Below are 14266 nucleotides of genomic sequence, written 5' to 3' on the forward strand. Positions count from 1 at the left end.
AGCGAGAGTACATAGCATGCATTCCTTGATTGGACCGGGATTCAAGCCCGTGACTACTAAATACAATAAATATTTGTATTGGCGATTTATTGTAAACTCTACTGACTTGGTTGTCATGCTGGAGTATAAACAGAAAATTTATTTATTTATTTATTTATAAGTAAGTTTTTTCCATTATAGCCAAAGACTGGGTAAGTCAGTAAGTATGATATTCTAACCTTCAGTATTAGTATTAGCCATATAGTTCAAGAAAGCCACAGGCTTTTGCTGCACCAGCCAAAAAAAAAAAAAAAAAAAAAAAAAATATATATATATATATATATATATATTTTTTTTTTTTTTGCCTTGTTATGGGCAATTGTCAGTTGTATGTAACTATGTCCAGAAGTAGGTAAGTTAGAGTGCAAAATTTGGCAGAGTGCTAAAAAAAAATAAATAAAATGAAATAAAAAAATAATGGTTGGTCCACTAGAAATGTGTATACCCAAAATATATGGCTGGAATTGCTGCTATGTTAGGAGTAGTTCATTACCTATAAAACAAAGTTTGCCTTACATTATCTGAATAACCATTATGTACTTAATATAATGTTTTATCATCATTTTATCATATGTGCCTCTAGCTCTAAGGTGCATTTAGGGCTAGAGCCTCAAGCTGCGAACAAATTTAGACTATGTATATAAAGTGCTTAGCATCATAATACACAGCCATTTCTGAATAAACAGAAAATTTTTAAGGTGGCATCGTTTTAGGTTATATCTCATATTGTGAATGCCTTCACAACGAGTTGCCATGATATTGCACTACTTCGAATAAGTAACGCTTCACCTAAGGAGAAGACTAGTGTTACTTATTCTCAGATAGGTACCACCACCCAGACAGCACTGTTTCAGGGCTATTTGGCCCTTCGTCAGTGAGTGGGTAGGTACCCAAGTGATGCAATGATGGCAAAAACAGTTATGAAGTATAACTCCACAATATAAGAGATGCCTGATGGTGTATGATGTATTTAGACTAAGGCGCATTTAGGGCTAGAGCCTCAAGCTGCGAACAAATTTAGACTATGTATATAAAGTGCTTAGCATCATAATACACAGCCATTTCTGAATAAACAGAAAATTTTTAAGGTGGCATCGTTTTAGGTTATATCTCATATTGTGAATGCCTTCACAACGAGTTGCCATGATATTGCACTACTTCGAATAAGTAACGCTTCACCTAAGGAGAAGACTAGTGTTACTTATTCTCAGATAGGTACCACCACCCAGACAGCACTGTTTCAGGGCTATTTGGCCCTTCGTCAGTGAGTGGGTAGGTACCCAAGTGATGCAATGATGGCAAAAACAGTTATGAAGTATAACTCCACAATATGAGAGATGCCTGATGGTGTATGATGTATTTAGACTAAGGCGCATTTAGGGCTAGAGCCTCAAGCTGCGAACAAATTTAGACTATGTATATAAAGTGCTTAGCATCATAATACACAGCCATTTCTGAATAAACAGAAAATTTTTAAGGTGGCATCGTTTTAGGTTATATCTCATATTGTGAATGCCTTCACAACGAGTTGCCATGATATTGCACTACTTCGAATAAGTAACGCTTCACCTAAGGAGAAGACTAGTGTTACTTATTCTCAGATAGGTACCACCACCCAGACAGCACTGTTTCAGGGCTATTTGGCCCTTCGTCAGTGAGTGGGTAGGTACCCAAGTGATGCAATGATGGCAAAAACAGTTATGAAGTATAACTCCACAATATGAGAGATGCCTGATGGTGTATGATGTATTTAGACTAAGGCGCATTTAGGGCTAGAGCCTCAAGCTGCGAACAAATTTAGACTATGTATATAAAGTGCTTAGCATCATAATACACAGCCATTTCTGAATAAACAGAAAATTTTTAAGGTGGCATCGTTTTAGGTTATATCTCATATTGTGAATGCCTTCACAACGAGTTGCCATGATATTGCACTACTTCGAATAAGTAACGCTTCACCTAAGGAGAAGACTAGTGTTACTTATTCTCAGATAGGTACCACCACCCAGACAGCACTGTTTCAGGGCTATTTGGCCCTTCGTCAGTGAGTGGGTAGGTACCCAAGTGATGCAATGATGTGACTCACTCACTGACGAAGGGCCAAATAGCCCTGAAACAGTGCTGTCTGGGTGGTGGTACCTATCTGAGAATAAGTAACACTAGTCTTCTCCTTAGGTGAAGCGTTACTTATTCGAAGTAGTGCAATATCATGGCAACTCGTTGTGAAGGCATTCACAATATGAGATATAACCTAAAACGATGCCACCTTAAAAATTTTCTGTTTATTCAGAAATGGCTGTGTATTATGATGCCTCTAGCTCTTAAACTATCCAAGGATATGTTGGATGCATTTTTTTTCTTTGCCAGTGAATGCAATTATTAAAAAAAAAAAAAAATGGTAATTTTTAAAAATATTTTTATTCTTTTATGCTTCTCTTTGTGCCAAATAAATTTAATTGTTTCTATGCATTTTTTTTTTTTTTTTAATGTGAACTATTGTATATATTATTTACAGAAATGATACCGCATGAGGAGATTGTGAAGCAGCTGGATAATGATACAGTATCATGTAGCACTGGTTTATCTTTGGATTCTATAGGGTCTCTTTTGACTGGATGCTTTGCCCAAGTTGCAGCACTTTATTTGAAGGTAAAAAATTTTTTAGCATTTTTCCTTGTTAGCTCTTTCAAATGACAGAATGTCTAACTAAAATTTGACAATAGTGAAAGACTTGCTGAGCATTTAATGTAACCAATATTCAGTATTATAATTGTGTTTGAGTGTTGTAATTTAGTAACCATAATGGGATGTATGAAAGAAATTGCCATTCCATTAGAATAGTTTAAAAGATTTTAATGGTCATATATTGGGATTGTCTTAAATAAATTAGCACTAGCATTAGTTGAGGCATATGATGCAAGAAAGCAAGCTTATAGAGCATCAGTCAAAAAAAAAAAAAAAAAAAACCTTCCCATTTCACCCATCCGGTCACACCAAATGTTTGTCTATTACAGCCTTAAATTTATTTAAGCTATGAACTTCCACAACAACAGATAGAAGCACGTTCCAGCAATCAACCATCCCCTGGCTAAAGGCAAACTTCCGCACATCTATTCTACAACTGTCTTTCCTCAATTTGAATCAATGCCCTCCTCAGGTTCTTAATCCCAGCAAGTCAAAGTATCCCATCAGCATTGAACCTGCTCAAAACATTCAAGGCCTTGTACACCTCAGTCAGATCACCTCGCAGGTGCCTAGCCTCCAGATGCTGAAGATTACAGAATTTAAGCTTCTCCTGTTAAGAGAACCCCTGTGTTCCTCTCACAAATCTTGTTGCTCTTCTCTGTACTCGTTCTAGCAACTCTACATCCTTCCTAAATTGAGGCCTCCAAGACTTTACACAGTACTCAAGGTGTGGCCTGACCATTGCCTTATACAAAAGTATAATCACCTCCTTGTCTCTGCTAGTAAAATTCCTATATATCATTGACAAAATTCCATTACCTGCTCTGGCAGTCTGTCTGCACTGCTCAGAGAACTTCATATCCAACTGCACAATTACCCCAGGTCTTTTTCATTCTCCACCTCCATGAGTGTAGTACCACACAGTTGGTACGTTTCTCTTGGGTTACTGCTACCCATATGCAGTACTTTTCATTTGTCAATATTAAACTTCAGTTGCCACTTCTCAGCCCATCTACCTAAATTTTCTAGATCCTGTTGCAGGAGCATACTGTCTTTACTATCATTAACAACCCTGCCAACCTTTGTATCATCTGCAAATTTGGACATTAAGCCTGATATACCATCACTAATAAATACACAAAACAATGGGCCCAGCACCGAACCCTGGGGGACTCCACTAATAACATTAGTCCACATAGAGCAGAGTCCATTTATTACCACTCTCTGCCGTTCCCTACTCAACCATCCCTTTCTCCATTGCAGCAACTTGCCCTTAATGCCATACTGCTGCAATTTGCACAGCAGTCTTCCATGTGCAACAGTATCAAAAGCTTTCCTGAAATCCAAGTATATGATATCAAAATTATTATTTGCACCCAGTTACTTTGTGACCACATCGTAGTATCCAATCAAATTGGTCAGACAAGACTTCCTCTCAACAAACCCATGCTGTGTCTGATCTATTACTACAGTCTCATCTAGGTGATCCTGCAGCACTTCTTTAACCAGTGATTCCATTATTTTCCCTGGAACAGAAGTTAAATTAACAGGTCTATAATTATCTGCATCATTCTTTGAATCCCCTTTGTGAATTGGGGATACATTTGCACATCTCCAGTCCATTGGCACCTCCCCAGAGTCCAAGGATGCTCTCATAATTATGGCTAAGGGTTTGCTTACTTCCTTTGCCACCTCCTTTAGTATAACTGGATAGATTCCATCTACCTCAGGTGCCTTTTTATGTCGAACTTCACAATTTCTCCTCCACTTTGCTCTCCATTATTACAAAATCATTTAGCTCCCTGTTAGAGTTTAGTAAACTTCTGTCCTCCTCTTCCTTACAGAATTCTTCATGTGTGAATGTAGATGCAAAATACTCATTCAGTTTGTTGGTTATCTGAGCAGGATCATCAACAGTTGAACCACCAACCTCAAGTGGACCAATCTGATTCATCCCCTTCCTTCTGGAGTTTACATAAGTAAAGAAGTCTTTTTTGTTTTTCTTTGTATCCTTTGCCAAGGATTTCTCATAATCAGCCTTCACTTGCCTAACCTCCTTTGTGACTTGATTACAGACTAGCTTATATCTGTCATAGGCTTCTGAGTCACCTGCTAATATATATCCATCCCACACATTTTTTCTCTGCTATGAGCCTCATTAGTTCACCTGACATCCATTTATGCCTAAGCTTTGAACAGTATTTCTTAGTTGGTATGAAAAGCTGTAGCTGCACAGATTAATTCCCTGAAGTCCTCCCATTTAGAATTCACTGTTTTTAACATCATCTGTTGATTCCACTGTATAGAATTCAAAAACTGCCTGAAACCACTGTAGTCACCTTTACGAAAACAAAATCATTATCATCATCATCAGTCATTTTCATTTACACTGCAGGATGAAGGCCTCTCCAGCAACTTTCTGGTACCTTCTGTTTTGTGCAATGGTCATCCATCTACCCACAAACTCATGAATTTCATCTGTCCATCTCCTCCATCATTGTCTTTTAGGTTTTCTTCTAGCTCCTCTTGGGTACCATTCTGTTATTTTCTTCGTCCATCTGTCATCATGTCTTCGAGCTGTGTCCTGCCCAAGACCATTTTAGTTCTTTAGTTTTGATGAGAATGTCCTTTACATTCTCATCAAATATGGGAATAATCTATGTGTTTCTCTTCTTATCTAACAGTCTGATTCCCAATATAATTCGCTGTGTAGTTCTCAGCTTTTCTTCCATTCTTTTGGTGAGTGCTCAAGTTTCACTTCCATAAGTCATGGTGTGGAGTATACATTGGTTAATTATTTTACGTTTCAGACAAATTGGGATATTGCTCCTCGTTATGTGACTATATTTCCTGAATGCTATCCATCCAAAATTTATTCTTCTCTTGACTTCCAGCCATTTATCATTATTACAGCTAATAACTTGTCCCAGATAAGTATATGACTTCATCTTTTCAATTACTGCTCCTTCAATCATTATATCCCTTTCTGTGGCACACTTGTTCATCATTACTTTTTTTTTAGCCATATTCATCTTTAGTCCAAAATCCTTACTAAATCTGCATGACTGATAAGATTTTCCTCTAATTCTTTGGGATCGTGGCTTATGACCACAATGTCATCTGCAAATCGTAAATGGTTTAGGTACTCTCCGTTCACATTGACTCCTTTCTGCGACCAGTCTAATCTTCTGAAAGCTTCCTCAAGGGCAGCAGTAAACAGCTTCGGAGATATTGTGTCTCCTTGTCGAACTCCTTTCTCGATTTTAAATTTGCTACTGTCTTTGTCTAGTCTAATAAAGGAGGTAGCACTCTCATATATTTTCATAAAAATCATAATGTATGGGGTATCTCTGCCTTGTCTTTCCAGTGCCCGAAACATTGCCTTATGCTGTATGGAGTCAAATGCCTTTTCATAATCCACAAATGCCAGGCATAATGGTGTTTTATATTCATTTGCTTTCTCCATTAGCTGTGATATTACGAGAAGGTAATCCATAGTTGAGAATCCTGTCATAAAAGCCAGCTTGCTCTTTCGGTTGATTCTCATCAAGTATTCTTTCTAATCTGTTAGTAATGACCCTTGTGAACAACTTGTAGATGTGGGATAACAAGCCAATTGGCCTATAATTTCCAATTTCTGATTTATCTCCTTTCTTATGCAGCAAAACTATGATTGCATTATTCCACTCCTTAGCATCACACCTTTTCTAATGCATTTTGTGAAGTCTTGCCAGTTTTTGTGTCATGTCTCTTCCTCCCAATTGTAACAACTCTACAGTAACTTAATCTTCTCCTGCAGCTTTCTGATTCTTCATTTTCTTCAATGCATGTTCTACCTCATCAGGAAGGATATCGGGCATGTTGTATGTTGTTACTGATTTGCAATCCATCTTCCCCAATGCTAGCATCATTCCCTCACTCCATGTATAATTCTCTATAGTAGTCTTCTGCTATTTTAATTATGCATTTTCTGCTAAATTATAAATACACCATCGCTATTCTTCTGTTTCAGTATCATTTGTCTTTCTGTATTCTGATTTAAATCCTTTGTTTTCCCTTACTGCTTGTACTACTTATCTTGTGTTAATCTTCTTATGTCCTCTCTGAGTCTCTTTCTAATGGCTTTGCATAACTCAGTATACTCAATTTTCTCCTTGTCAGTGTTTATCTTGCTCTTCATTTGTCGTCTTTGGTTCATCATGACAAGTGTTTCTTGAGGAATTTTGTTTTCTTTTGATTTCTTTTTACATATAGGTTTATTGGGCTTTATCACTTTCAGAAAGTTGTAATATTCCTCGTTGATACCTTGGTCCTGCGCAGTCTGCAGAAGCTCAAACGTGTTCTTAAGTTCCAGAACTTTCTGTTCACCGTTTTCTTGGAAAAAAGTGTTCATTACTGACGTTCCTCGATATTCTGCAAATTCCACAAGTTTTCACCAATTCCAAAATTTCCTATAGTTCCCCCTTTTTGCACTGTTTTTTCTCTTTCCAACCTTAGTATTGAAGTCCCCCATAATGATAGTGTAGTGGGTTTTCTGCTCATCTAGAAGAATCAATTTCTAAGAGGTGTACATTTCTTCAATCTCTTCTTCATCATGGCTCAATGTTGGTGCATAAATCAATATAACCTTTAGCATGTACCTCTTAGAAATCCTGAATAGTAGTCTTAACACTCTTGGTGATGTTCTTTTGAATTCCAAAATGTTTTTTATATCTTTATGGTCCAGAAAGCCAACTCCACCTTCGCTCCGTTCACTGTTTCGATTGGTGTACAGCAGATTTCCACTTGATAAACCTATAAGTGATTCATTTCTTCTTGTTTCAGCCAAACCGATGATAATCCAATTTACATTTTCTAATTCCTTTTCCAGCTGTAATATCCCGTCTTCACCGATGAGTGATCTTAGAGTTTGATCTTTTCCTCTTCATGCCGATTAGGCATCTTGAAGAGAACCACTCTACATGTTCGTTGCCACCTAAGTGACGTAACAGGGCTTACCATTGAGAAGGTGTGCATGAGTGGATTTTAGGGAGACAGGCCAACCGGACTTCTCCTAAATCTTCTGAAATAGAAACATATTGGATCCATCAGTGTTTTAGACTGAGTGTCTGATAACACACAGGATGCCTGTTCCCCCTCTAAGGTGCTGAATGAGGGGTGGTGCTAATCAGCATCTCTTTGAACCTAGCAGCACCCATTGTCAAGTGCCACCCCCACATGACAAACTGCCAAACACGGTCTCACTGTGGGCGGCCACAAGAGTCCCTCGTTACCCGTGTCGCTTGGTTATGCAGGTACCACGAAAACAAAAACCCTTCCCTTTACCCTTGACGGTAGTTACATCTTTAAGTAAATCCCATATCAGTAGACGCGATCACTATCACCTAGTGTTTCCTTTATCTGCAAATTCCTAATGCATGAGTCATTACTACTGATAATCAGATCAAGAGTATTGCCCCCTCTGGTTCCCCCTCGAACATGTTGCTGTAGAAAACAATCCTCGAATAAATCCACAAAAGTCTTGCTAGTGTGCGAATGGCCAATCCACAAGTTCCAGTCAATATTTGGAAAGTTAAAATTTCCCATTACAAGACATTCGGATTTACTGGCCCACTCTATTTCTCTGCACAATTATTCATTGTACTCATCAGAGTCATTATGCCTATAACACACTCCTACTCTCATTTTCCCTTTCCCGGTGTTTATGTCACACCAAACTGACTCAACATTGCACCATCCACTCATGTCAACTGGATGCACTTCCTTAGATTGTATGTGTTTCTTAACTAACAGTATAACCCCCCCCTCTTCCCTTCCTACCCTGTCTGTCCTTTCTGTACACATTGTACTCCCCAAATTCCAATTCTGCACTGCTGATATCTGTGTGACACCATGTCTCTGCTATCACAATATCTGCCTTTGATGCTTTGATCAGCACTTCAAATGCATCCGATTTATTTACTATACTCCTAGCATTGTACTTACTCTTAGTTACCCTAACACAGCCCATGTATTTACTTGTTCCATGATGACTCCTAGTAGCTCTTGAAATCCCCAGCAACTTGCTCATTACAATAGAAGCAGTGCAAGAATTTCTTTTGCCTCTGCCTGCAGCTACTGTGAATATTTTAGTCTGTGAATCCCCCCCCCCAAGCTAGCAGTTTTCCGACCCACCTAACACTGCCTCGATAGCATCAGCAAATATTCTTGTACCCTTTATATTTAAGTGTATCCCATCTCTGTAGAAACAGTCTCTCCTGTTAGCAAGCACAGACCATGCTGAAAAAAATTCTTCCCCATGAGTCTTGCACAATCTCTCCAGGGCCAAATTGATTGACAAGGTTCTCATCATATACTCCCTCCTATCGTGTCTGGGCAGAATTGCAGACACTTTCAAATTCAACCTTAGCTCACCATTTTTTTTTTCAACATTGACCTGTACTTGTTAATTAAATCTGCAGATCTCTTACTCCTAGGGTGATTAGTGCCAACATGTACAATGATATCACCTTTTGTGCCCTTAAAAGATGATATCTTCTCTACAACATCATCAACTTTTGTCCTTGGCAGACATATTCTGGTACTGTTACATCTATCCATTTTGCATAATATATATTCCCCGTTTTCCTGACAATAGAGTCACCAACAATAACTAGTTCCAGTGGGAATGTTTAATAATTAATTGGCATTATGAGATAGTTATGCATATGGACACTCCAGAGGTCTGTATGCCCTTATCCCAGTTTGCATAATTCTTTTAATGGGCTTGGTATTGTATAGAAGTAAATGATAATACCAAAAGTTTTTTTATGAAAATTGAAGATTATAATTAACTTCAAAAAAGAAAGAAAAATCAAAAAAAGTATACTTAGCGTGGAACCTAGCAGCCACTTCAAATGCAAAGCAAAAATTATATACATGATTTCCTCAGCCGCAATTCGGTTCTTGTCTAAAAATTAATTAGAACGATGTCTTTATTAGTATCACTTGAATATTAGTCTAGCCTTTTGTAGTTATGAAATCAAAACTTTTGAGGATAATGAAAACCTTCCCTAGTGAAAAGGAACCATAACTTTATTGTGCATAATTTTCATAATTATGTATTATAAAGTTCTAGTTATGTATAATAAAATTTATGAATAAAAGTTTATTCATAATTATGTGAGATATAGTATATCAAAGTGTTGATACATAATTTACTGAGCAAATGCAAACCAAAAAGGTTTCAGATATATAGAAATGGGATGCATTGCAAAAGCTAAATGTTCAAAATATCCTCCACTAGCATGTATACATGCATGAATGGAATTGTTTCTGAGTGGCCTGACTTACACTGGTGTACACATTAGCTGTAATAGCCTTGTGGCACTAGGCTGCCCCGGGGTTGGTACCTTTTGTGGAATAAACAGATGATAATAATAATATTTCTCAGTGACCTGACGTACACTGGTGCACATGTTGGCTGTAATATTTTGTGGTTCCTGTTGTATCGTCACCCACAAATCCTATAGTGTTTATGATTTATGAGTGTGGACTTTATCTTTCAGGTACATGCAAAAATCTAGAGTAGTGAGATCATGGAGACCTTTGGGGTATTAAAAAGAATCCCCCCCATGCAATATATCCATCAGTTAGTTTATTATTCAGAGAGGAATGGACATCACAAAGAAATGTGGAGATGCATCATTCATTAGCAATTCAAGATAACTCTGTCCAGTAACTGTGTCATTGATTATGTAAGGTCTGATTGTTACATGAGAGGAGTCCCATCCACACACACACACACGTGCACACACACACGTGCACACACACACACACACACGTGTGCACACACACACATACACACACGTGTGCACACACACACACACACACACTGATCCCAGTAGTTAACATCTTTATGTAGATCAGGGTGCATTTCATTGCAAATAAAAATCACCCATTTAATTCAAATGTTGCTTCAGACCATATAATTACATCCTGAAAATATCACAAGAAGCTTCTTCCTGAACTGCATGCAGTAACCAAAGTATGAAAAGTTTGAACTTTGCCCTTCCAGATTTTCATACTTTATTAATTCATATTCAGTTTTTGGGAACACTGTCTTGTTGACCTCTTTGGTGAGGGGTTGTCAGTGTGGATGCTTTTGGCACTACAGGTTCTTTTTCTCCCACAGTTTTTCTTATTAATGTTGTGAAGAGTTCCATGCTCTTCAAATTTATCACAGAGGCAGATTATTATAAAATGTGTTATGCCTTTGTTTTTTTTTTTGTTTTGTATCAATATCCCATAAATGCTACCTTGATGTTTTCATACTTCCATTACCGTTTCAGAATGCAGGCCCTTTCTTCAAATGTTAGTTTAATATGGCTCTTTAAAAGTATTTTTAAATAATCCTGACTTATTTAATACTACTCTTTTATTGCTTTTTTTTTTTTTTTTTTTTTGTTAATTGTTGGCACATTGACTTCTGTGGCCATAATGCACCTCCCAAAGTTTTTGCATTTTACTCTGATCCAAGCCCAAGGTGGGATTCGAACCCCAGGCAGGCACTTTAACCACCCGGCTATCCTTTCGGCCTTTTATTGCTAACTTCCTTCAATCATTAACAGTGGCCTGCATCTAATGAACTAAATTGGCTGCAATTATTCATAAACTGAATTAACTTTTATTTTAATAAAATAAACTTTTATTTTATTAAAAGCCTTTATATAGGCTTTTAATAAAATAAACATATTTCAAAACACTGCAGAAATTTTGCTTGCTTGCTTTTCCCTCCCTCTTGTTCCCTCCACCTCTTTATTCCTTATTGGCAGTGTACATGGGGTTGGAGGTCCTACTCATGTTTTCCATTGTCAGTATTTGATATTTTTCCATTGTCAGTATTTGATATTTTTCCCTTGGCAGTATTTGATATTTTTCCATTGTCAATATTTGTTATCAGTAGTGGCAAATAATGCAAGAAATTGAGCTTATAAAGCATCAGACAAAGCGGAGAAAAAAAATAAACTACACACTTATCCATCCATATTCTCCAAGCATTAGCATTAGTAGAGGCACATGATGCAAGAAAGCAAGCTTATACAACATCAGCCAAAAAAAACCTTTCCCATTTACCTAATCCATTCATTCCAAATATTTGTCTACTTCTGCCTTGAATTCATTTAACCTATTTAACTTCCTATTATTTAACTTATTCATTTAACTTCCACAACAAAAGATGGCAGTTTATTGCAGCAATCAACTACCAGCTGGCTAAAGGAAAACTTTTGCACATCTATTCTTTCTATAACTGTCTTTCCTCAGTTTGAATCTATGCCTGTCAGGTTTGTAATCTGAGCAAGAGGAAGAATCCCATCAGCATTGAGCCTGCTCAATCCATTTAAAGCCTTATACATTTATTTTTTAATGACCAGGTTTTGGAGCATTATAGCCTTAGTTGCTAATGCGCCAATAAAACCCAACAACAAACAAACAAACAAAGCCTAAAATAAAGCTTCCTGACCTGTATGCAGTACTCAAGGTGTGGCCTGACCATTGCCTTATACAAGGGGATAATCATTTCCTTATCCCTGCTTGGAAAATTCCTGTATATCATTGACAAGACCCCATGACCTATTCTGGCTGCCTGTCTGCACTGCTCAGAAAACTTCATATCTGACTGCACAATTACCCCTAGGTCTCCTTCATTCTCCACTACCTTGAGTGTAACACCACCCAGCTGGTACATTTCTCTGGGATTACTGCTACCCATATATAGTACTTTGCATTTGTCAGTGTTAAACTTCAGTTGCCACTTCTCAGCCCGTTCACCAACTTTTCCTGATCCTGTTGCAGTAACATACTGTCATTCTTGTTATTAACAACCCAGCCAACTTTTGATCATCTGCAAACTTACATTAAGCTTAATATACCTTCATCAATATCATTGATAAATATACAAAACAACAACAGGCCCAACACCGAACCCTGAGGGATATTATTAATAACATTAATCCACGTAGAGCAGTACCCATTCATTACCATTCTCTGTCTTCTCCCACTCAATCATCCTTTTATCCATTGTACCAACTTGCCCATAATGCGATACTGCTCCAATTTGTATAGTAGTCGTCCATGTGCAACAGTAACAAAAACTTTCCTGAAATCCAAGTACAGGATATCAAAAATTATTTTTTGCATCTAGTTGCTTTATGACCATATCATAATATCCAGTGAGAAAGTTCAGACAAGACAAGACATCCTCTCTAACATGCTGCTCTAACAGGTCTGAATTATTACTGCAGTCTTGCCAAGATGAGCTTGCAATGCTTCTTTAACCAGTATCTCCATTATTTTCCCTGAAACAGAAGTCAAACTAACAGGTCTGTAATTACTCATGTCACCATTTGATCCCCTTTGTGAATTGGAGATACATCTGCAGTCTTTGGGATCTAAATCCAAGGATTCTCTCATAATTATGGCTAAGTGTTTGCCTACTTCCTTTGCCACCTCCTTCAATATAAATGGATAGATCCCATCCACCCCAGGTGCCTTATGTTTAACTTCAATAATTTCTCCTCCACTTTGCTCTTAGTTATTACAAAATCATTTAACTCCCTGTTACAGTTTGATAACTGGCCTTCTCCTTCTTGAATAACTCCTCATGTGTGAATGTAGATGCAAAATTCTCATTTAGTTCAGCAGCTATCTGAGAATGATCATCTACAGTCAAACCATTGACATCAAGTGGACCAATTTGATTTATCCCCTTCCTTTAAGAGTTTCAAAAAGAAGTCTTTGCTGTTTTTCTTTGCATCCTTTGCCAAAGATTTTTCATAATCTGCCTTAACATCACCCAGTTGGTACATTTCTCTGGGGGGTTACTGCTACCCATATGTAGTACTTTGCATTTGTCAGTGTTAAACTTCAGTTGCCACTTCTCAGCCCATTGACCAACTTTTCCTGATCCTGCATAACCTCCTTTGTGACATGATTACAGACTAGCTTTTATCTACCATAGGCTTCTGTATCACCTAATAATTGTTATGCATCCCATGCATTTTTCTTCTCTGCCACGAGTCTCATTTAGAATTTGCCTTTAGTAACATCATCAGTTGGTCCCACTGTATAGAATTTACAAACTGTCTGAGACCACTGTAGTTGCCTTTATGAAAGCAAAAACCCTTCCCTTCACCCCTGATGGTAGTTACATCTTTAAGTAAATCCCACATCAGTACACTGTCATCACTGCTGCCTAGTGGTTCCTTTATCTGTAAATTCTTAATGCATGAATAACTACTGCTGATAATCAGATCAAGTTTGTTTGTTTGTTTGTTTGTTATTTGGTTTTTAGGAACATTAGCAACTAAGGCCATATTGCTTCGGGGATATGCGGTGGTCATTCCCTGACCTTTCCGCATCCTCCGTATTTGATGGTCACTGGCTCGAACCCCGGTCTGATCAAGAAGCGTGTGCTACGCACTGCTGCTCCTGCCCACCTGGCTATGGAGGCGCCCATCAGATCAAGTGTGTTACTCCTTGTTGCCTCTCTAACATGCTGTTG

The 14266-nt window shown here is 37.8% G+C and overlaps 1 protein-coding gene across 2 annotated transcripts in view; it reads left to right on the top strand.

Moving 5' to 3' along the window:
* The window catches only part of LOC150083805 (uncharacterized protein C05D11.1-like), a 282398-nt gene that overhangs the window by 172685 nt on the left and 95447 nt on the right, over window positions 1-14266 (top strand). For both annotated transcript variants that reach the window (XM_090375794.1, XM_090375795.1), the window contains one exon: window positions 2555-2688. In XM_090375794.1, coding sequence (XP_090231920.1) covers window positions 2555-2688 — 134 coding nt within the window. The remainder of the gene's footprint in view (window positions 1-2554; window positions 2689-14266) is intronic.

This window comes from Mastigoproctus giganteus, chromosome 6, assembly GCF_048544385.1.
Source record: "Mastigoproctus giganteus isolate SK-2022 chromosome 6, ASM4854438v1, whole genome shotgun sequence".
Taxonomy (NCBI): Eukaryota; Metazoa; Arthropoda; class Arachnida; order Uropygi; family Thelyphonidae; genus Mastigoproctus; species Mastigoproctus giganteus.